The 24,475-nt window shown below is 44.9% G+C and overlaps 1 protein-coding gene across 3 annotated transcripts in view; it reads right to left on the bottom strand.

Annotated features, from left to right (window-relative positions):
• Positions 1-24,475, bottom strand: part of TLL1 (tolloid like 1) — a 390,438-nt gene that overhangs the window by 53,459 nt on the left and 312,504 nt on the right. For all 3 annotated transcript variants that reach the window (XM_075930162.2, XM_089777937.1, XM_089777936.1), the window contains 2 exons: positions 17,616-17,731; positions 453-555 (listed from right to left, as the gene is read on the bottom strand). In XM_075930162.2, coding sequence (XP_075786277.2) covers positions 453-555; positions 17,616-17,731 — 219 coding nt within the window. The remainder of the gene's footprint in view (positions 1-452; positions 556-17,615; positions 17,732-24,475) is intronic.

Consider the following 24,475-nt stretch of genomic DNA (forward strand, 5'->3'; position numbering starts at 1 on the left):
GAGACAAAGCTCATAAGTAGAGCTTTCCTAGTCACAGGTAGTCAGTTGCTAATTATGTACACTGGTAGTGCATGCAGCAATGACTACTTAGTCAAAAAGTTCTATCATCAAAACTATAGCAACCTAGTTATTTAAAAAAACAAAAATGCTGCATGAACAGTTACTTTAAGCACATGCGTACTTGTTTGTCATGCTTGGTTTCAAGCAACTACTTAATAACCTCTTGTTCCATTGAGACTAAACTTTGTTTCCTTATTGGTTGGTTGGCTTGTTTGTTTGTTTTGAGGAGGGGAGGTTTTTTAATTTATTTATATTTCCTGAGCATTTTATAGCTTTTAAAGGCTTGCAACATTATTGTGAATAGCAAGCAAAGAGTTTAATTTCTGTGTGTTAACTATACGTTTAACAATTTTGGTAATTACAGACAGCAGAGTGGGGAAATGGTTTCATACCAAGCAGAGGTGATTTTCTCCAGTAGCCATCTCTTACTTCAATATAGTCATACCAGCAGAGACTACTCTTGTACAGGTCCATTGTGGTAAAGTTTAAAACAATCTGCAATGCAGAGGAGAATAGCATGCCATATAATTAAATTGGCTGTAGCCATCACTAGAATATAGATAGCCCAACTACTATGCTATGAAGACAAAGTCATAGTGATCATCCTTAAAGTCTCACACCAGTTGCCTAGATGGCTAAATAGCTACTCCTTTGGAAATACTCAAGTTACGTATTATAGTAAGTATAACAGAATGCTACAGGTACTGATATAACTTTATGTAAACTGATTGGCTTAAAGTTGACCACTTTAACTTCACCGTTTCCATGATTTTTTTTTAAGAAATCCAGATAAGAACATGACATTACTGGACATCATTACCTCATCCCAAACCCTGTGTTCAGTGAATGGATTATGGCTTATTTATAACATCCCGGGCCAGGAACTAACCCCTCGGCAGCTCCCCCACTTATTGAATAATTGATGGAAAATTCATCACCTAGTCGATTAGTTGATTAAATTAAATTTAACATCCCTAATCCAGCTCACTCTATGTAAAGCTAAATTTATAGTAAAACCTCTCTTGCAGGGGTAGCATTGCTACAAAATAATGGCTGTAAACATGTAAGCATTAGTAGCGTTAAAACAAATATTACTGTATTCTATTATTAAGATCAAAGTTAATTCATTTTTTGTTTAACTTGGAAGTTATTTTTGTATCCTGAAATTAACATATTTTATAAAATGATAAAGGCAAGAGCATTATCATACAGCAATGATTCTTACAACAAGGTCAGATTTAAGAGATGGTCAGCATAACAAGAAGATAAGCATCACTTGTTGCAAGTTTAGTCTGTAAAATAGTTTTTAAAATTCATAGACTTTCATTAACTTTGGTTGTCCATCTTTGCCCTTATTCCTTTTTTTTAAATCGAGGAAGTTGGATTCAAACCAATCCTAGAAATGGTTCTACAGTCCCTTCACATGGTTAAATCTTAATGATTTCATTGGGAGTTACACACATGTAATTAAGGATAAAATTGGCTCCCCCAGGAAATGGGGAAAGCAGCCCTCTTTAAATCTAAAGTCTTTTTTTAAACAATTTCTCACTTATATAATTACCATTAAAAAAAAAAAAAGACTGAGCTGAAGCATACTTGCACTGCAACAGAAAGAGTCATTAAAGAGCATTGTTTCTTGTGTCATGTGACTAATACTGGGTACTCAAACTTTAAATATGCTGCTAGAGAGGAAACATTTGCTACTGTGCACTAATTTAAATTTCACACTGCTACAATACATTCCCATGGCAGCCATGTACCAGCTGTGCATGTCATTTAAAACTGTCAGAGAAGCTCTCTTCAGCTGTGATGAGGGGGAAAAAATAACATTTTAATCTAAACAATGGACCAAAATAGTCAAAAAGTTTTACATCGATTGCTTCAAGATGTACTATATGTCTCTTTTTTAAGGATCATACAATACAGTAGTTATCCAGAAATCACAATCTTTCCCAGACAACTTGATGTTGAAATAGAAGATATTTTTAAAAATTAGCTACTGCAGGCAAACTAATATACAGTTTAAATATAAGTGACACCAAGAAAAGGAATGAAGTTTCAAGTAAAGAAAAAATAGTTTCTTCCTCATTTTGGATATTCCAACCTCAATTCTAGGCACTATTGGAGAAAATATTAGACAGATTATCATTAATTAAAATTATTGGATATCTCTCCCTACTAAAATGAAACAATAGGATTAAACAAAATCAAGGCTAAGTATACTGGTAAGAGAAATATCCTTTAATGGCTAGATTGTCCCTTTAATTTAGACCTGTACTGGGTGGTTCAGAGGCACACTGCATCAGGGTAAGCATCAGAAAAACTTTCCCAGAGCTCCCTGGTGTGCTGCAGGGAACAGTAACTGCTATGCCCTCTTAATGAGTGCAACAATGCTTTGTGCAGCTGTCCCTCTCTGCTGGTGGAGGGGGAGGGAACAGAATACGGGTCTGCTTGCTCCCCATCCACTTCTGGATACTATAAGGTCTGTAGAAAGCATCTTGAAAACAGACCTACATGCCTTTTAGTGTTGGAATTGCAACAAAGCTGACTAGCCCTTACTTCGTCTTTGTGTCTCTTCCCCTTTACTGTATGGGACAAAAGCAAGAATTTAGCATTAACTTATTAAATCTGCAAGTATAGGATTAATGTTTTCAATATATATTTGATACATTGGAAAAAATAAAAACAATTAGATCATATTTCATCATCTCACACATTTACAGTTGTAGGAATCCTGGGTCATACAGTAGAACCTCAGAGTTATGAATATCACCAGAATAGGAGTTGTTCAAAACTTTCACAAGTTTACAACAGAAAACTAACTTAATACAACTTTGAAACTTTACTATGAACAAGAATGCTACTTTCCCTATATTTTTAGTAACTTACAGGGGAAGGGGTTGTTTTTTGTTACTGCCTGATTGCATACTTCTAGTTCCAAATGAGTTGTGTTGTCGACTGATCAGTTCATAACTGTGGAATTTATAGTAGTATCTCAGTTACAGTTATTTCAGAAACAATAAGTAATAGTTGATCTATTTTGTCATACTTCAGCTATTTTTTTACATATTGAATCTCCTTCCCATGAAATTCAAAAATAAAGTAAATATAGATCATAGAATACTAGGACTGGAAGGGACCTCGAGAGATCATCGAGTCCAGTCCCCTGACCTCATGGCAGGACCAAATACTGTCTAGATCATCCCTGATAGACATTTATCTAACCTACTCTTAAATATCTCCAGAGATGGAGATTCCACAACCTCCCTGGGCAATTTATTCCAGTGTTTGACTACCCTGACAGTTAGGAACTTTTTCCTAATGTCCAACTTAAACCTCCCTTGCTGCAGTTTAAGGCCATTGCTTCTTGTTCTATCCCCAGAGGCCAAGACGAACAAGTTTTCTCCCTCCTCCTTATGATACCCTTTTAGATACCTGAAAACTGCTATCTTGACCCCCCTCAATCTTCTCTTTTCTAAACTAAACAAACCCAATTCCTTCAGTCTTCCCTCATAGGTCATGTTCTCTAGACCTTTAATCATTCTCATTGCTCTTCTCTGGACCCTCTCCAACTTCTCCACATTTTTCTTGAAATGCGGTGCCCAGAATGTCTGGTATTTTCTGTTTTTCTCTAATGGAAGGCCAGTGGGGACATTCTTCCCCTGCTGTGTATGGCAGGAAGTGTGGGGATTTAAAGGTGCAGTGAACCTTTTTTTTTTTTTTTTTTTGATTAACCAAATTTTTTCCCTGCCATGTTTGGGATTTTTTGTGAATGTATTTCAAAGAAACAATGAAGAATTGTAACATTTTACTCACTCAGTGAATGAGATGTTATGGGAAACCCACCATGTCAGAGTTATAGCTTCTTAGAATATATGGTATTCCTTTCATACTACTGTGTAAGGTTTTATGGCTTTCTGCTAGGGTACATCTACACTGCACATTTCAAAATAGTGCGTCTATAGAGCAAATGCCAATTGAAATAGCGATTAGCTATTTTGAAATAGAGCATCCACACTCACTGGACGTATTTAAGGCCAACTGGAAGCACTTCAGGCAGGACATCAGGACAGCATTCACTTATTGGAGCTGCTGTCTGAGGCTCAAGCTTAAAGGGTCCCCCTGTACAGTCATGTTTCACACTCCTGTCCTTTGCCTACCTCCTTAAGAGACAGCAAAGCCTTTTCACTGCCTGCTCTGGTTGCCCTTGTGGACACCACAGCACTCCAGCCATGGAGCCAACCTGCCTGCAAGCAGATGACTGCTCAGACCCCATGCTGCACCTCCTGCTGCAGTTTCTGCAGGCTGCCCTTTTGGTTCGGTAGGAATAGGACCCCCAGCTCATGGTGGGGCACATCCTCTCCTCTCTCTACATGCTGCTCATGAAGCATTGCCCCTCCTGCCCTTCCCTGCACACCGTGCACTGCTGCTTCTGGCAACTGGACACCAGTTCCGACTGGTGGAACCAGATTGTCATGGAGCGGTGGGACAACCAGCAGTGTCTCCAGAGTTTCCGCATGTGGAAGGATACCTTCCTGGAACTGTGTGAGTGGTTTGCCCCTGCCCTCATGCTATGGGACTCCCTCACGAGAACTGTCAACCCCCTGCAAAAGCTGGTCGCTATTGCTCTGTGGAAGCTCACCAACCCTGACAGCTACCGCTCTATTGGGTACCAGTTTGGCATGGGGAGATCCTAGGTGCCATGAACTCCATCATTGGCAGAGATGGAGTTCACCTTTCCAGGAGTGGGGAGGCCTTGTTTGGACACAGACTGGCTAACTTTGTGAGAAGGGCTTTAAACTAGGTTCAACGGGGACAGGTGAGCAAAGACCACAGGTAAGTGCTGAATGTGCGGGACTGGGAGATGGGTTGGAAATGGGGGGGACTACGGCCTATAATGGCAAGGAGAAAGGAGGGTCAGGGCACAACAAGGAGGCAAGATCAAATCAGTATCTTAGATGCCTATATACAAATGCGAGAAGTATGGGTAATAAGCAGGAAGAACTGGAATTGCTAACAAATAAATACAACTATGATATCATTGGTATTACAGAAACCTAGTGGGATGAGACGTGTGATTGGAATGTTGGTATGGAAGGGTACGGCTTGCTCAGGAAGGACAGACAGGGAAAAAAGGGAGGAGGGGTTGCCTTGTATATTAAAAATGTACACACTTGGACTGAAGTGGAGATGAACATAGGAGATAGCTGTGTAGAAAGTCTCTGGGTTAAGCTAAAAGGGGTAAAAAATGAGGGTGATGTCATGCTAGGAGTCTACTACAGGCCACTTAGCCAGGTGGAAGAGGTGGATGAGGCGTTTTTTAAACAATTAACAAAACTATCCAAAGCCCAAGATTTGGTGGTGATGGGGGACTTCAGCTATCCAGACATATGTTGGGAAACTAATACAGCGGGGCACAGGCTATCCAATAAGTTTCTGGACTGCATTGGAGACAACTTTCTGTTTCAGAAGGTTGAAAAAGCTACCAGAGGAGAAGCTGTTCTGGATTTGGTTTTAACAAATAGGGAGGAACTAGTTGAGAACTTGAAAGTGGAAGACAGTATGGGGGACAGTGATCATGAAATAATAGAGTTCATGATCTTAAGGAAAGGTAGAATAGAGACCAGCACAATTGAGGTAATGGATTTCAGGAAGGCAGATTTTGATAAGCTCAGAGAACTTGTAGGTAAGGTCCCATGGGAAGCAAGACTGAAGGGAAAAACAACTGAGGAGAGTTGGAAGTATTTCAAAGGGAGGTTGTTAAGGGCCCAAAAGCAAACAATTCCGCTGTGTAGGAAAGATAGAAAATATGGCAAAAGACCAGCTTGGCTTAACAAGGAGATCTTGCATGATCTCAAAATAAAAAAGGAGTCATATAAAAAATGGAAACTAGGACAAATAACAAAGGATGAATATAGGCAAGCAACACGGGAATGCAGGGGTAAGATTAGAAAGGCAAAGGCTCAAAATGAGATCAAACTAGCTACAGGCATAAAGGGAAACAAGACGACCTTTTATAAATACATTAAAAGCAAGAGGAAGACCAAGGACAGGGTAGGCCCACTGCTTAGTGAGGAGGGAGAAGCAGTAACAGGAAACTTGGAAATGGCGGAGATGCTCAATGACTTCTTTGTTTCGGTCTTCACCAAGAAGTCTGGAGGTGTGCCTAATGTAGTGAATACAAGCAGAGAGAGGGTAAGTTTAGAAGATAGGATACACAAAGAACAAGTTAAAAATCACTTAGGAAACTAGATGTCAGCAAGTCACCAGGTCCTGATGAAATGCATCCCAGGATACTCAAGGAGCTGATAGAGGAGGTATCTGAACCTTTAGCTATGACCTTTGAAAAATCATGGAAGACAGCGGAGATTCCAGAAGACTGGAAAAGGGCAAATATTGTGCCCATCTATAAAAAGGGGAATAAGAACAACCCAGGAAACTACAGACCGGTCAGTTTAACGTCTGTCCCAGGGAAGATAATGGAGCAGGTAATTAAGGAAATCATATGCAAACACTTGGAAGGTAATAAAGTGATAGGGAATAGCCAGCATGGGTTTGTGAAGAACAAGTCATGCCAAACTAATCTGATAGCTTTCTTTGATAGGATAACGAGCCTTGTGGATAAGGGAGAAGTGGTGGATGTCATATACCTAGACTTTAGTAAGGCATTTGATACGGTCTCGCATGATATTCTTATTGATAAACTAGGCAAATATAACTTAGATAGGGCCACGATAAGGTGGGTGCATAATTGGCTGGATAACCGTAGTCAGAGAGTTTTTGTTAACGGTGCTAAATCCTGCTGGAAAGGGATAACAAGTGGAGTTCCTCAAGGGTCTGTTTTGGGACCCGTACTGTTCAATATCTTCATCAATGATGTAGATATTGGGATAGAGAGTACGCTTATTAAGTTTGCAGATGATACCAAACTGGGTGGGATTGCAACTTCTTTGGAGGATAGGGATATAATTCAAAATGACCTTAGCAAGTTAGAGAAATGGTCAGAGGTAAACAGGATGAAGTTTAATAAAGAGAAATACAAAGTGCTCCACTTAGGAAGGAACAATCAGTTCCATACATACAAGATGGGAAGCAACTGTCTAGGAAGGAGCATGGCGGAAAGAGATCTAGGGGTCATAGTGGACCACAAGTTGAATATGAGTCAACAGTGTGATGCTGTTGCAAAAAAAGCAAATATGATTCTAGATTGTATCAACAGGTGTGTTGTAAGCAAAACTCGTGAAGTCATTCTGCTGCTCTACTCTGCACTAGTTAGGCCTCAGCTGGAGTACTGTGTCCAGTTCTGGGCGCCACATTTCAAGAAAGATGTGGAGAAATTGGAAAGGGTACAGAGAAGAGCGACAAGAATGATTAAAGGTCTAGAGAACATGACCTATGAAGCCAGGCTTCATGAACTGGGCTTGTTTAGTTTGGAAAAAAGAAGATTAAGGGGGGACATGATAGCGGTTTTCAAATATCTAAAAGAGTGTCACAAGGAAGGAGAAAATTTGTTCCTCTTGGTTTCTGAGGACAGGACAAGGAGTAATGGACTTAAAGTGCAGCAAGGGAGGTTTAGATTGGATATTAGGAAAAAATTCCTAACTGTCAGAGTGGTCAAATATTGGAATAAATTGCCAAGGGAGGTGGTGGAATCTCCCTCTCTGGAGATATTTAAGAACAGGTTAGATAGACATCTGTCAGGGATGGTGTAGACGGAGCTTGGTCCTGCCTTGAGGGCGGGTGGCTGGACTCGATGACCTCTTGAGGTCCCTTCCAGTCCTTTAATTCTATGATTCTATGATTGCCCACTTTGCTGGGGGGGGGGGGGCATTGACACCACCCACATCCCCATGTGGGTCCCCAACTACGGGCATATGACTACATTAACTGCAAGGGCCACTTTACTATGGTCTTGCAGGCCCCCATGAAACACTGAGGCCTGAAAATCAATATCAGGTGGTCAGGGAAGACACATGATACTCACATCTTTGGCAACTCCAGCCTCTATGAGAATCTGCACTCTGGCACTTTTTTCCCCAACCACACCATCAGAGTCAGTTATGTGGACATGCCAATGTGCATATGGGATGCTGCCTATCCTCTGCTCCCCTGAATGAAGCCTTATATGGGATACCTGGACCAAAGCAAAGAATGCTTCAATGCCAGGTTCAGCAGGGCCCACATTGGGGTGGAGGGCACCTTCAAGTGTCTGAAAGGGAGGTTCCATTGTCTCCTGACCTGCCTTAACCTTGGTGAGTGGAATGTCCTCCAATTGAGGCAACCCGTTGTGTTCTGCATAATATAGGCAAAAATGCGGAGAAGATATTCCTTCTAGAGTGGAGAGCAGAGGCTGAGCAGCTCAGAAAGGCCTTTGAACAGCTGCACATGGCTGCTATCTGGCAGGCCCATCAGGGGGCTATGCGCATCTGAGAGGTCCTAAGGGAGAGTTCACACAAGGACCCTAGAGAGACTCTCCCCAGGGCCTCCCCACAAGCGGCCTGTGCATTGCCTCTCTGTGTCTTTCCTCCCCCATCCTTCTCTTCCTCTGTCCTCAGTTCCCCCTCTCAGGGCCGGACAGAGGCATGGGCGAGCCGGGCAGCTGCCCAGGGCACCATCCAATGGGGGGCGCCTGTGGCAGCTGTACGGGGCACGTGGCATCCCTTATAGCTGCCATCAGGAGCCGCGTACCCAGCTCCTGCAGCGCCGGCCCTGTGGTGCCGGCCAACTGAGCCCTTCCCCCCATGGCTGCAGGGCCCTGCACGGCCAAGCGCGCGCACCAGCAGTGCTGGCCGGGTCACGCTGGGCAGCGCATGCACCATGCTCCCTGGGGGCAGGCCCCAGACTGCGCACCAGCGGCCGTGGCCGTTGCACACATGCACCATGCGCCCCGGGGGGTGGGCCTGTGCACCCTGTGGGGTGGGTCTATGTCCCACGGGTGGGCCTGCACGTGCACCCTGCGCCCGGGGGCGGTGCTGCGCGTCCGGGGCGGCATCACGCATCCGGGGGCAGTGCCACACGCCTGGGAGCAGGGCACCGAAAGGGCTTGGGCCAGCTCTGCCCCCTCTCCCCTTCTCCTGTTGATATAATAAAACAGACCTTTGCTTTCTGAAACAATAAAGTCTACTTTTTGATTAATTGGGGTAGATATAACTGGGAAAAGAATCTGGGAAAGGGGAGAAGAGGGAAGGAAGGGGGAAGAGAGGCAGGAGAGGTTCAGGGATCAGGCTGGGAGTGGCACCTGCCTTTGGTGGTCCCACTGCCACGTGTGTAGGGCCCTTGGTGGCCATGGGGGGTAGAGGGAGGGAAGCTGGAGGGGCAGGAGCTGGGGAAGGAGCTAGGGCAGGTGCAGCCAACAGACAGTCAATGGCAAGCCGTGCACATGGTCCAGGCCTGCTGCAAGAGCTCCCGCCAGGTGGTGCAGCGCAGCTCCATGTCCATGTCAAGAGACCGCTGGAGGTCTCACAGGGCAGTGATGTGCTTCCATTCCAGCTCCACACGGGCTTGTCTGTGGCAGTGGCTCCCACAGGGTTGGGAAGATGGTGTAGGAGGTGTCCTGGGTGCCTCACTCGCAGCTGGTCCAGCTGTGAAGAACAAAGAGAAGGGCAGTCATCCCAGGAGACAGGGTGCCTGAAGCCTCTCCCGCATCTCTGAGCCAACATCGAAAGGTCTCAGGTCCCATGAAGGTGATATGCTTGGAGCAAGGCCAGCAGTGACCTAGTCAGCAGGCCCCTTCCTGCAGGGTCACAGATGTCCCCGGGGGGAGCCACGCTACCCCCACATCCTACAGACAAGTAGGCAAGGGAAAGTTCCTGCCAGCCCAGGAGCCTGCAGGTGGAGGGGGATGATTGGGCGGCTCAGCTTCCCTCTGTGCCACGCACATACAGGGTCCAGTACTGGCGGTGTCCTGGAGGGAGAGAACTTCTATCCCTGCCCACTGGAGGAGGGGTGGGGTTGTTGGGGGGAGGTGTGTGTGAATGCAGATGCCACTTCCTGGGAAGGGTGCTCCTGGGGTCCCTCTACTTCCTCCCCCACCCAGCAGGCTCTCCTAGCAGGGGCTCGATGTCCTCCACTCACTGTGCCCACCCAGGAGCAGATGCTACCCCAAGAGTGTGGCCCTGACATACGTGTATATGTGTGTGTCCAGGACCCCAGTCTCCTTTGTTGTTGCTTGTGGTGGGAGGGTGTCCCATCATGTGGTTCAGGACTAAGGTAACCCTGTGCAGGAACCTTGTGAGCAGGAGCACAAGGGTCCTCTCTGCCAGCCTCCTGGGGCTGAGTGCTCCAGACCAGAACCTCATGTGCACCAACTAGCACAGGCCAAGAAGGCCGAGCGAGGAGCATGCAGACTCTCACCACCCGCCCCCTCCCCCTGGATGTGTCTAGGGACAGTCACAGAGCTCACCTGATGGGCCTTCCCCGGTTTTGTCTGATTCCTGGGCAACATCCTGGAAAGATGATAAGGGCTTCAGGACAGGTTGAGATCCTGGCCGGCGGGCATCATGGATTCCAAGGTCTTCTCCTCCTCCTCAGCCCCAGGTTTGCCCTCCAGGAGGGTGACAATGGGCATCTTCCACCTAGAGTCCACAACGGGAGTGGAGGGAAGGGACTGACACCCTGCCCAGAATGTGGTGGAGCTGGTCGGAGTACTGGCAGCTCTGGAATGCCACCCTGGAGCAGGAGCTGAGCTCCCTGGCCTTAGTATAGGCCTGCCTCAGCTCCTTCACTTTTGTCTGCACCTGCTGGGTGCAGATGTGTCTCCTCTGCCCCAGGCTGCTGGCCATCTGGCCATAAATGTCTGAATTCCTCTGTCTAGTGCAGAGATCCTGGAGGTTTGTCTCCTCACCCAGATCTCAATGAGATCCAGGATCTCTGCAGCAGACCAGGAAGGCGCCTGCCTCTTCTGCCACCAGGCAGGGGCTTGGAAGCTGCCTACAGCTGTACTGGCAGCTGTGGGGGGCTCAGGCATAGTGCTGTGATCTGGCATGGCAGCAGAGTGTACAGGGATGGCTGCTGCTGTATGGCATGGTGCAAGCTGGGCCTGCTGTGTGCCATACACTGTTTCCCCCCTGGCTACACCTTTAAAGGCTGCAGGGGAAGGGGAATTAGAGAGTTCTGATGAGTGTAGCCAGAGGCCAGCTGGACACTTGTGGGAAGCCCTGGAGGTCACTTATTTCAAAATAACCACAATTGTGCTGTCTACACACACCCTATTCTGTAATAACTATTTTGGAATAGGCGTTAGCCCTCGTAAAATGAGGGTTACGGATTTCAGAGTAAAACATCCTTTATTTCAAACTTATTTCAAAATAACAAGCTTGCTGTGTAGATGCTCACTTAATTATTTAGAAGCAACACTGCTGTGTAGATGTGCTCTTAGTGAGCTGAAAATGGCACAACTCTTGGTTAGAAATAAACATGAATATATAGAAGGCTCAATTTTGCAACTCCACAGAAATCTGAAGAGCTGTAGACAAGGCAGAACAATAGTTCAAGGGGACAGAATGACTGAAAGTCTCCAGAGAAAGACAATCAATGAACATTTGTCAGCGCAATTAAGAAATTATTGGGTACGTAAGCAAACTTAGTCACGCCATTGCAGCCTCAAATAGAATAATATATCACACCTCTTACTGGCTGGGACAAGAAAGAACAAAGTTCATTGTGGAAACGGGGCTAACCAACCATTTCTGCAAGATTTTTTTTCTAATTGAATTTTCCTCCCACAATAATTTAGGATTATTTGTCCTATTTAAACATCTATATACAGGCTAAAGGAAAAAATAAAGAATAATATAATGTATTCAAAAGGCAAGATCCAGAAAACATTGGTACACTTTAATCTTCCTAAGACAACTAAATCCTCAGAGCCAGAAAACAGGGATTCACCTTTCAGATGACAGTGCTTGTTACAGATACCACTCTTACAACCTCTTATCACCAGTGACCTCATAGAGGGTCTATGCTAGCATACGTCAGCGTAGATTCTGGAGTGAATATAGGGGAAAATAAGACTCCACCAAAACACCCACTAAGCTATGTTGAAACAATATACTCTTCAGTCCAAAGAAACCAGAGTACAGGCAGTCCCCAGGTTACGTACAAGATAGGGACTGTAGGTTTGTTCTTAAGTTGAATCTGTATGTAAGTCGGAACTGGCGTCAGCCGCTGCTGAAACTGATCAGTTTCAACCGCGGCTGAATCTGGACGCCAATTCTGACTTACATACAGATTCAACTTAAGAAACCCAGGCGACTCCAAGTCAGCTGCTGCTGAAACTGATCAGTGGCTAATTCCAGGAAGCCTGGGGCAGAACAACTCTGCCTGGGGCTTCCTGTAGTCAGCCGCTGGTCAGTTTCAGCAGCGGCTGACTTGGGGATGCCTGGGGCAGAGCAGCTGGGGTGCTGCTGGATTGCTCCAGCAGCACGGCTCCTCGGCTCTACTGGAGCAACCCAGCAGCACCCCAGCTGCTCTGCCCCAGGCGTCCTGATTCAGCCACTGCTGAAACTGACCAGCAGCGGCTGACTTGGGGACGTCTGGGGCAGAGCAGCTGGGGTGCTGCCGGGTTGGTCCGGAGCGGCGCTGCGGGACCAACCCGGCAGCCCCCAGCTACTCTACCCTAGGGGTAGGCAAGAAAAGCCTGGTCTGCTGGGGGGGGCGCACTAGCTGAACCCCCCCCCCCCCCACAGCAGACCAGGGGGACAGGAGCAAAGCCTTGGAGCACGCCCGCAGCGAGACAGCCCAAGCGCGCCCGGGCTGTCCCGCTGCGGGCGTGCTCCAAGGCTTTGCTCCCCGTCTCCCTGCAGACCAGGGAGATGGGGAGCAAAGCCTTGGAGCACGCCCGCAGCGGGACAGCCCAAGCGCACCCGGGCTGTCCCGCTGCGGGCATGCTCCAAGGCTTTGCTCTTGTCCCCCTGGTCTGCTGGGGGGGGGGGTCAGCAAAGCCACTGGACCCCCCCAGTAGACCAGGGACACCAGAGCAAAGCCGCCGCCTGGGCGGCTTTGCTCATTTGCCCGGGAGCAAAGCCGCCCAGGCGGCGGCTTTGCTCGGGTGTCCCTGGTCTGCTGGGGGGGTCCAGTGGCTTTGCTGGACCCCCCCCAGCAGACCAGGGGGACAGGAGCAAAGCCGCCCAGGCAGCGGGACTCCCTCCGCCTGGGTGGCTTTGCTCGGGTGTCCCTGGTCTGCTGGGGGGGTCCAGCAGCTTTGCTGGACCCCTGCAGCAGACCAGGGAGACCGGGAGAAGCTTTTCTCGCTTCGGAGGACACGTGTGGCGATCCGCCGCCCGTGAGCTCCGGGGCGAGAAAAGCCCCATTCGTAAGTGCGGATCCGACATAAGTCGGATCCGCGTAAGTCGGGGACTGCCTGTACAAGAAGCCAGGATATTTAGAGTCCAAGATTTCTCATTCCATCATTAGATCACTTCTTATTTTAGGGGAAAATGAACATGCATGAAAAATCCTAAAACAAATGGCACTTTTTTGTACATTTACTTTAGTGTTTAAAAGCAAACATATTTATGTCTCAATTGTTCCTTCGTAAAGAATGCAATTTTTGATTTTTGATTAAAAATATGGACGTAAATATCTGTTTCTAAGGCATAGTGTTGCGTGTGCCAATTAATTCTTAGTCCCTAATTCTACCAACTCTTACTCACATTAATCTCCTTACTCTGAAAGCATTCCCAATTATTTCAAGTACAACTTAGTGTGAAATGAGGCAGAAATGACTCAATCTATTTTAATACATGGAACATTTACACATAGGTTGTGTCTAGACTGGCAAGTTTTTCCGCAAAAGCAGTTTTTTGCTATCGGGGCATTTTTGCGCAAAACAAATCTGAGCTGTCTACACTGGCCCTTTTGCGCAGCTGCTTTTGCGGAAAAACTTGCCAGCTGTCTACACTGGCCGCTTGAATTTCCACAAGAACACAGACGATCTCATGGAAGAAATCAGTGCTTCTTGCAGCAATACTATGCTGCTCCCGTTCAGGCAAAAGTCCTTTTGCGCAAAAGCTTTTGCACAAAAGGGCCAGTGTAGACAGCTCAGATTTGTTTTGCGCAAAAAAGCCCTGATCGCGAAAATGGGGATCGGGGCTTTTTGGCGCAAAAGCGCGTCTAGATTGGCACAGACGCTTTTCCACAAAAAGTGCTTTTGCAGAAAAGCGTCCATGCCAATCTAGACGCTCTTTTCCGCAAATGCTTTTAACAGAAAACTTTTCCATTAAAAGCATTTGTGGAAAATCATGCCAGTCTAGACATAGCCATAATGTATATATTTAGCTCTCAGTTGTTACACAAATCTATCAGAATTGTGTCAGAGCCTGAGTGGAGTTGTGCCCAATAAGTACTATATATCTTATCAAAGTATATTTAGGGAATTAATCTCTAACTTTCTTTTTGTGTGTGTCTTCTTACAATGTAAAACCTTCAGGACTGGGGCTCTCCTCTTGCTTTGAGTTTGCAATATCTAGCATAATGGGGCTGCAATTACATTATAAATATATGATGTTAAACCTAATGTCCCGCTCCATTTATGTAAAGTTGCATATATGCTAAAGTCCTCAGAAAGAACCACTTTCTAAGTTAAACAAAAAAATAATTATAACAGAGATGTCAACATGTAGACAACTACACGATTAAATGACAAGCCGACGTTTATTGGTTAATCTTGCTGACTACATGCATTCCCCACCCCCTTGTGGAATGGCAGCCAGTGCCTTTGATTAGCTGTCTTAAAATCTGGCTATCCATGAACACTGGATCCTCCTGCCCCGTCCCCACCCTGCACTGCTGCCTCTGATAGAGAGGCAGCATTTTGGAGGGTGAGGAGGGCAGGTGGGAGCTGATACGTGCAGGGAGACAGCTTTCAAGCAGGCTCCCTACATGTGCCAGCTACAGAGGCAGTGGTGGGGGGAGGGGAAGGAGGACAGGCTGGTTAAAAGCTGGATCCTCCCAGCACCGGCTCCCTGTTGACACTTTCCCCTCGCCCCCCTCCCTCCAGAGGCTCACGTGACACAGCCTCTGTCTGTGGCAAGCCTAGGTCTTCTATAGATAAAGGTTGGTCTGCGGCAGCAGCCCCTGTCCATGGGAAGTCTGAGCTCCCGTCAGACAGAGGCTGCTCTGCATCCCACAGAGTAGCCTCTATTCACGGCAAGCCTGGGCTCACTGCAGACAGGGGCTTGTCTGTGGCAGCAGCCCCGTCCATGCTGGGGAGGTCTAAGCTCCGTGTGGACAGGGGTTGCTGCCACAGAGCATCCTCTGTCTGTGGGGAGCTCAGATCTCCTGCAGACAGTGGTTGCTGCCACCCCTCACTGCTGCCTCTGTATCAGAGGCAGCAGTGTAGGGTGGCAGGTAGCTGGTCTGCATTGGGAGCTAGTTTTTAAACTGGCTCCCACTGTGGACTGGTTCCTACCTGTCACCCTGCGCTGCTGATACAGAGACAGCAGCGCAAGGTGGCAAGCGGCTCCCCAGGAGTAGGGTTAGGAGCGCACTGGATGCTGGCCCCACCTCCAGGGATTATAGAATAGTTGTGTGACTGCTAAGATTTCATGTGGTTAGACGACTATTAAACTATACCCTAAAACTTTATATATTTATTTATTATGTTACAGGAGAAAATAAAAGAATGTAGGGGCCTTAAATTTTTGCTGCAGTAGCATCAACTGTGATACAATGTAGGCAATGTGGATGTAAAATTATCCCTCCCATCGTATTTATTTTACTTCTCCTATTCAGCCATTTTTATTTGCCACTCCCTACCAATCTGCAGTGCCACCAACATCTTGAAAGCATTTGAGACTGCTTGTATTTCATTTTGTTTCACGTGCCTGCTAACATTAGGACTAACACATTCCAAAAGGTTTTGCTTTTATTCATAACAATAGTAATAGCTCTCACATCTCTGTGGGATCTATCCACGCATCAGAAAACAAACATGTTCATTAGATTGCTGAGACCCATACTAAGAAAGAAGTAAAAAAATGGTAATTTGAAGTTGAGAGAATGAATCTCTGTACTGAGTTGGAGAGCAGGGGATAGTCTGAATGCAATATCTGGTGGTTTAGGGTGGATTTGAGGGGGCAGAAGGTTAACTTTATTTTGAAGAGTGCTTCTTATAGCTCTCTTCATATTGCCCTCCTAATAGCCTCTTCATCTCTTCAAAATGTCCTGGTATAAGTTTTTCTACACATTTTGTCTGTGGAATAACTCTCCGTACCTCCCTTTATCCCACTGAATCTGTTTACTTTGAGGGAAGTCAATATCCTAATAGATAAATAAGAACAAAACATGGTGAAAGCTGAAAATACACTAGAAAAGATGGCTTGTGCCTTCAATATCACAGAAACGTTGTGAAAGGAAGCCTTATTTCTTTCACCCTTAGTATCACCTCAATAATTCTCTTGCTCCTTTTTCTTCCAAAATTTACATCTAGTATGAGAACTTGGTCTCTGCTTCTGCTTCATGAAAACTTTCACCAGCAAGCTTAAACTCCCTAAATCACAGTATACAAATTCTCCACTAGAACACTACCAGAGAACCCTTACAATGATACATTTGAAACTCATGTAGCTTCTTCTTCCTTTCCATTACAGGCAGTCCCCGAGTTACGCGGATCCGACTTATGTCGGATCCGCAGTTACGAACGGGGCTTTTCTCGCCCCGGAGGACGCGAGTGGCAGGACGCCCAGATGCACTGCGGAACCGCCGCCCGCGTCCTCCGGGGTGAGAAAAGATGCTCTGCGTTTCCCTGGTATGCTAGGGGGAGCTCCCCCTAGCAGACTAGGGAGACACGGAGCGAAGCTGCGAAGCTGCGAAGCACGCGGGCAGCGGGACAGCCCAGACCAGGGAGCCTCCCCCAGCAGACCAGGGAGACGGGGAGAAAAGCCTTGGAGGACGCCGGCAGCGGGATAGCCGTGGCGCATCTGGGCAACTCTGCCTCGGGCTTCCTGTAGTCAGCCACTGGTCAGTTTCAGCAGCCAGCAGCTGAATCGGGACGCCAGTTCCGACTTACATACAAATTCAACTTAAGAACAAACCTACAGTCCCTATCTTGTACATAACCCGGGGACTGCCTGTATATTCACTTTACAAACATAAGCCCACTGACTGAATTAAGAATGCTGGTATTAGGTAGGCAACACCATCAATCTGTTTCCCTATCCTGCCCAATCAGTGTGACTGAGCCCCACCCTAGAAGGGCCAACCATGCAGATGAGAAGGTATCTGAAGCTCCATGCCCATTAAACAGCCTCTGTTTCTAGACTGAGGCTGTCAATGGGGGAAGTTTTGGTGGGTTTTTGTTATATGAAGTGGACTACAGCAATGAACTCATTTTACTTGATCAACCATCAAATGGCAACAACTTTGAGCATTTACTAGTATGAGACGAAGTCAAATCAATACAGTTCAACATCTGTAATTTATTGGGTCAAGGGATTTAATCAGTTCCCAATATTATGCAAACTTTAGATAAAAAGAAAGCTAAATAAACAGGGAAGAGTATTATTTTTAAAAAGGAATGCTTTTGTTTATTTTATGGAAAAGATGTGGTTAAGTACCTTCTCCCCAGGAGTAACAGAGATTCGCCATATGCAGTGTGTGTAGGAAGGATAACCATTTGGAAATCCTGGAGAGGAGAAGTTCCCTGTAGATTCTTGCAGTGTTTCTCCACATGCTGAAAGAAACAAAACAAGGTATAAACAGGAAAATTCATGTATCTTATAAATATATATAAGGCACATAGGAAGACATGTCTCCTTTTCAATATTTATTTAGACTTGATTTTATTCAGTTCAGAGGCAGAATGAAAAGCAGTCTAGTGATGTTATGATTTAGTCAAAAGCAATGATTTAAGCCAGTCTGTTTTTACACACGTTTTCTTTCCATGAACCTTTTCATTTATGTGCTGTGCAGCTGCCATAAACAAAATTGCAAGAGATCTTAAAACATGCTATGGCTGACAATCACATGGCAAAATTATACACAACTTAATTTCTATATAACTTTCTGAACAGAAAAAATGTACATGCCATACCCACACTCATACTCAAATTATCTAAGAACTAAAACAAACCTCAGGGTTCAAGTGATTGATATACTAGAAATTAATCAGTGGTTTAATTTAATAATTTAACTTATCTAGCAATAAAGCTAAATATGAATTGATGACATTCATTCATATTAGAATAGGAAACCTAAATCCTAAATTCAACAAAATCCCTTACATAAAAGTGATTTGTGAAGGTATTAGAAACAAAAAAGAAACAAATGTAAAGATCCATAATACCAAAAGCTTTAATATTCTATATTACTGATGCCTTTATCTTACGTGTCAATCATGTACTAGCTGCAAGATCGCTGATTAATAATTCTTTTTTCCCACTGTGCTATATCACACAAGCTGCTGCCAATCTCTACCATTAAAACTGATTCAAGTAGGACTTCTATACCACAGTCAGTCATCTTTGTGACCTTCAATCAACAAGTTGTTTTACCTACTGATTTTGTAGGTGTGATCAGAAAGATGTGAATTTGAGAATATTACCCCCTGACTGACAGCGTAATCAGAGCTGTAATACTTTTAAATTACGGGGCTACAGCTGCCAGAAGGCAAACCACTGTATCATCAAAATCTCAATGAATTATAAATGATCTGGAAAAACCTTTAAATAAGAGAGTATAAAGGAGGAGACTGTATTTTGAAGACAGACAATGCATCTATGTTAGATGCCGCCTTGTTAAAACGTGCCCAAGATTTTAATCTGACCATTACACTGTAATAACTGATTTAAACTCCATTCAAAGTACTAAGCATGACACCTGAAGATTTGATACTGATTGTGATAAAGAAAAAAAAAGATTGTCATTTCACTGAAAATCTTCAAGGTCAAAGTCGTATGATACAGTGTCCTTTAGAGAAAAGCCTCTTACTGTTTTTACTTTAATTATAAGTTTTTCTCTCTTATTTACAACTATGGAAAATGATGGCCATGGAAAAACTAATTAAATGTCAAACTTCTGCACTAGAGAAAATGCTCTACCATGATGATCAGTTTATTTTAACTCTGCATGAGTGAAAGTTCAAATAAACTGCAGAGTACTATACAGTTCGTCCCTAATGCTGATTGATATGAAATCAAAGCTTTGCCTAAAAACTTTAAAAGAAGCCTCAGAACACAATAATATTGCTACAAATGGAATGAAACAGAATCCATGAGATCCATATGGAATTTGGGAAATCCACTGGAGCCAAAGGCACTGCATACTCTCTTTAAAAGCCTCTGTTTTTGCTTCCACATCACCTTCACCTCCCCACCAGTGTGGTTTTGATGGGATTACACTGCCAATGATTCTCCTATGAGTTGCTTCATCTCAAACCTCTCTTAAAGAGAGGAGGTGGTTTTTTATATGTCATGGAAAGGATGCATTTAAAAAGTGATGAAATCAAGCTGCCTTTTACATCAATCTACCTTGGTAAAATACAGCACCTATCACCATAGTAACTAGCCCCTTTTCAGGAGATTATCCTCGAGGCAAGAGGGAGGATAGCATATATAATGCATCTCCCACCCATTCTCCCTACAAGCATAGACCTCTCTAAATTCTCTCACTAACTGCCAACCTTAATCATCCTCCTCTTTCACAAGTACAAGGATTAGCATGGAAGAATCCAGGCCTTTTCTAAAAAATAATCTTCCATGGTAAATTACCAAACCACATATTATTTATCCACAAACAACAATGCATTTCCCAGAGGACTTTAACTGCTGTAGCATCCCCGCTTGATGTCTATGCATTTAAGATGTCTGTTATTAACCTACAATATAGTTAGCATCACTCCAATGATAACTATAACTTCATAACAAATGTATTATAAGTGAAAATATCTCTGCCATACATTTAGAACTAACACAATAACTTACACAAATAGTTCATTACCAATAGAGTCCACACACTGAGATTGAATTATTAACTATATTGCAATGTGCCAGGATTTGTTTGTTTACTTACACACAGCCTTAACTCTGACTCTCAAAACTATATATATGCATATATCCATACAGAAATAGTGTGGTTTGGTAATTTACCATGGAAGTTGGTTGTTTAGAACTCAGAACACATTTTCCCATAGAAACAATGTTATAAATGGTAGTTAGGTTCCCAGGCTAGACCACGAACACTGACCTAACTCAGAATGTAGCATCTAAAATATTGTATAATTGCAAGGAATATAGTAGAAATAGTTTTTTATTTAATTTTGAATGCTGGTGCTTGAGGAAAGGCAGGGATTAAAAGAGAAGGATGAGGCAGTAGGTGGATATTCTGAAGGGGACTTCTGAGCATCCCTTGGCCTCCACTTCCAGCCCCCATGAATTCTGCAATGGCTCCTATAACCAGCCCCTCCTCCAGTTATACACCCTCTCCTCCCCCTCAACAGGCTGCAGTCAGCCCCCACTCACCAGGAGGCAGTGAGTGGAATGAGCACCAGCCGCAGAACTCTGGAACATCAGGGGGCGGCCAAACAGCTGGTGGCTGGAGAGAAGCAGCAGTTTCCCCTTCAAAGCGTTGCTTCTCTCCACTCACTGGCTGCACACCCCCTGCCTCCAGAATGCTCCAGCCCACACATTTGCTGCTCACCACCACCTGTGCCTCTTGACTGCTCCCCTGAGGCTGCAGGTGAGCTTTTGTTTATATGTGCGGATATTTGTAAATTGGATGACTGTAACGCGGGGAGAACTTGTAGTTGATAATATTTACTATATAAGTTAAACAACCCTTGTCAGCTCACCTAAAAAAGATTGTTGATCAGCCTTTTCTATTTGTGAATTGAAGTCATATAGTCATGTGATTTTGTCATTTTGTTTTACTTTATTGTAACAGCTGAATCAGTTTAATGATCTATTTATTAATTTGCTATAGTAAAGTGGCCAAACTGAGCTGCAAGTAGTAAACATGTACTCTAAAGACAATATTAAATTGGATTAAACTGGAATAAGACGACATACTCCATATTGAAAATAAGAGCAGATACAGTTTACTCTGCCATACAAATCAGGCATAGCCCTTGAGTTCTTGGCCAGTTTCCAAAGCTGCCTTTGATTGGGCAATATTTGGGCACCCCTTGTTTAAAAGCACTTTTCAATGGTTCATTGGTTCTTGAAGCAGTTAATTAAAATTCCTACACAAGAGAATTGAGAGGTTTCTCTCCATAATTGGACTGCCAACAATTACATTATTTGTGATTAGGCGTATGAAATGGTTTACTATAAACTATTTCACTGACCATCGCAGTTCATAAGTAATGGGCTCCACTGTTAAAATGAAATGTGACTATATGATACAATTCAATGTATGGTGACTTATTTACATTTGCTAAGAACCAATTTTAGTATTTTTCATGCCAGAATAAACTAATTACTACTTCTATGTTATACACCTCTGTTTTTACAAAGAACTCTTTTACTCCCTTATTAAGGGATAACATAGCTGGTATTTCCTCTATTGCCTGGCTTCTCCACAGGTTAGGCACTTTTTCAAATTTATTAAGTTAGCCATGTAGTGGAAACAAAACTTCAGTCCTTTCAGTATGGAATTGAAATCTCTCTATTTTACAGCTCAAGAAATATGGACTCTTAGTACCCTTTATAGCAACTAAAAGAGTTCTGTGGTGGAGGGAGAGGGTTGCAAGGAGAGAACAATTACTTCTGCCTCTTCCTTATGAAGATCTGCATTTTTTACAGAGAGCAAACGGATAAAAGGATATGGAAATAGACATCTGTGTCACACCATACACACATACAAAGCAACTGCCTGAAATTTGTCAACATTCCATTAACTATATAGCATGGGTCAGCAAACCCTTGCACGTCTTCAAAATTTCTCTGACCTGATCTGCTCCCTCTGTGATTAAGGGCCAATTTGAAATTTGAAAATTACAAGGCCCCTCGTATTTACAAATAAATGAAACATAAAACCACAATAAAAGGTGCCTTTAAAATATCTGCAACATATATAGTATTTATCTTTAAACTAAGGGTGTGTCTAGACTACAGAGTTTTGGCGACATAACATCGACAGAACTCAGCAGTTTTGTCGACGCTGGTAAACCTCATTTTACGAGGCATAACGCCTTCTGTCGACAGATTTCTGTCGACAGGAGATGTTATTGCATGTAGGGTTGTGTCTAGACTACAGGGTTTTGTTGACAAAGCAGCTTGCTTTGTTGACAGAACTGAATGTAGTCTAGACGCTCTTTGTCGACAGAAGCTTTGTCGACAGTATCTGTCGACAAAACTTCTGTCGACAAAACCCTGTAGTCTAGACGTACCCTAAAAGAACTATAATCAGCATTTGCTACACAGAAGTGTTTGAGATGCTGAAGTTATGGCCTTTTACAGTTATGAGGAAAATAGTTATGAGTGAAAGAGTCTCAGTAGCAATGTGTGCAAATGGTAACTATCCCCTGCTGATCTTTCTGCTCTGGTTCAGTGGTGTCTTACTTCTATAAAAATAACAAATGGTCTGGTAGCACTTTATAGACTAACAAAACATGAAGATAGTATCATACCAGACCATTTGTTCTTTTTTCTTCTGTAACAGACTAACTCGGCTGCCGCCTGAAGCTTCTATAAAAATGTTAGGAAGCATTTAAGCATTCCTGCACTGAGCCTGGACTAGAGAAAAATATTGATGCTGTAAATAGGTATTTCAGATTGCAAAGTCAGAGACTCAAAAATGGGAAAAACAGTCAGTCCCCGAGTCATGCGGATCCGACTTATGTCGGATCCGCAGTTACAAACGGGGCTTTTCTTGCCCCGGAGGACGGGAGCGGCGGGACGCCCAGATGCGCCGCGGTCCCACCGCCCGCGTCCTCCGGGGCGAGAAAAGCTGCTCTGCGTCTCCCTAGTCTGCTGGGAGGTAGCCCCCGCCAGCAGACCAGGGACACACGGAGCAAAGCCGCGGAGCACACGGGCAGCGACACAGCCCAGACGTGCCACGGCTGTCCCGCAGCCGGCGTCCCCCGAGGCTTTGCTTCCCAGCAGACCAGGGAGATGGGGAGCAAAGCTGTGGAGGACCCGGGCAGCGGGACCGCAGCGCGTCTCGGTCCCGCCGCCCGCATCTCCCTGGTCTGCTGAGGGGGGGGGGGGGCGCAGCTAGTGCGCCCCCCCCCCCCCAGCAGACCAGGCTTTTCTCCGGACGCCTGTGGTAGAGCAGCTGGGGCGCTGCCGGTTGGTCCCACAGCGCCGCTCTGGGCGCTACTGCACCAACCCGGCAGCACCCCAGCTGCTCTGCCCCAGACGTCCCCAAGTCAGCTGCTGCTGGTCAGTTTCAGCAGCGGCTGAATCAGGACGCCTGGGGCAGAGCAGCTTGGGTGCTGCTGGGTTGGTCCAGTAGCGCCGAAGAGTGGCGCTACTGGACCAACCCAGCAGCACCCAAGCTGCTCTGCCCCAGGCGTCCCCAAGTCAGCCGCTACTGAAACTGACCAGCGGCTGACTACAGGAAGCCCGAGGCAGAATTGCTCTGCCCCGGGCTTCCTGGAATCAGCCGCTGATCAGTTTCAGCAGCAGCTGACTTGGGGACGCCTGGGGTTCTTAAGTTGAATCTGTATGTAAGTTGGAACTGGCGTCCAGATTCAGCCTGTTGAAACTGATCAGCGGCTGATTCCAGGAAGCCCGGGGCAGAGAAACTCTGGCTCGGGCTTCCTGTAGTCAGCCGCTGGTCAGTTTCAGCAGCGGCTGAATCTGGACGCCAGTTCCGACTTACATACAGATTCAACTTAAGAACAAACCTACAGTCCCTATCTTTTACGTAACCCGGGGACTGCCTGTACCTAAATTAATTTGAGTGCATGCACATGCATTATGACACAGCCCTCAATTATGTGATCACATAATATTTTTTCCACAGGACCACTGCACTATTCAGTTCATAATATGGACCATGTTTACCAAATGGATAGCTATTCAATATTTCTTTTTATCCTTCTATCCTTTCATCATTCTCTGTGTAGTCGCAGGGTCTTATTTACTGCACACCATTTAAATCATGCACTGAATACTGAATTATTAGTTTCTTTGTGGGCTTTTCTATGGCATTCATCATCATGGTATATGAGTGGTTCAAACAGTAATGAATTTATCTTAACACCCCTCTCCTATGAGGTAAAGCGGTATTAAGTATCGCTTTTTTATGGGTGTGGATCTGAGACACAGAGAGATTAAGGCTAAAATTGACAAGCGTCCATTAATTTTGAGCTGTAAACCTGATATGCCTCGGGCAGGATTTCTCAGAGTACTTAACATTTTATATGTTCAAAACACAGCTCTTATTGACGTCAGTTGCAGCTGTGAGTGCTCAGTACTTTTGCAAATCAGACTCCAGGTGTCTCAAGTTGGGAATCAAGAAAATAAGGAACACA

This window comes from Pelodiscus sinensis, chromosome 4 (genome assembly GCF_052426305.1).
Source record: "Pelodiscus sinensis isolate ZL-2025 chromosome 4, ASM5242630v1, whole genome shotgun sequence".
NCBI classification, from domain to species: Eukaryota; Metazoa; Chordata; order Testudines; family Trionychidae; genus Pelodiscus; species Pelodiscus sinensis.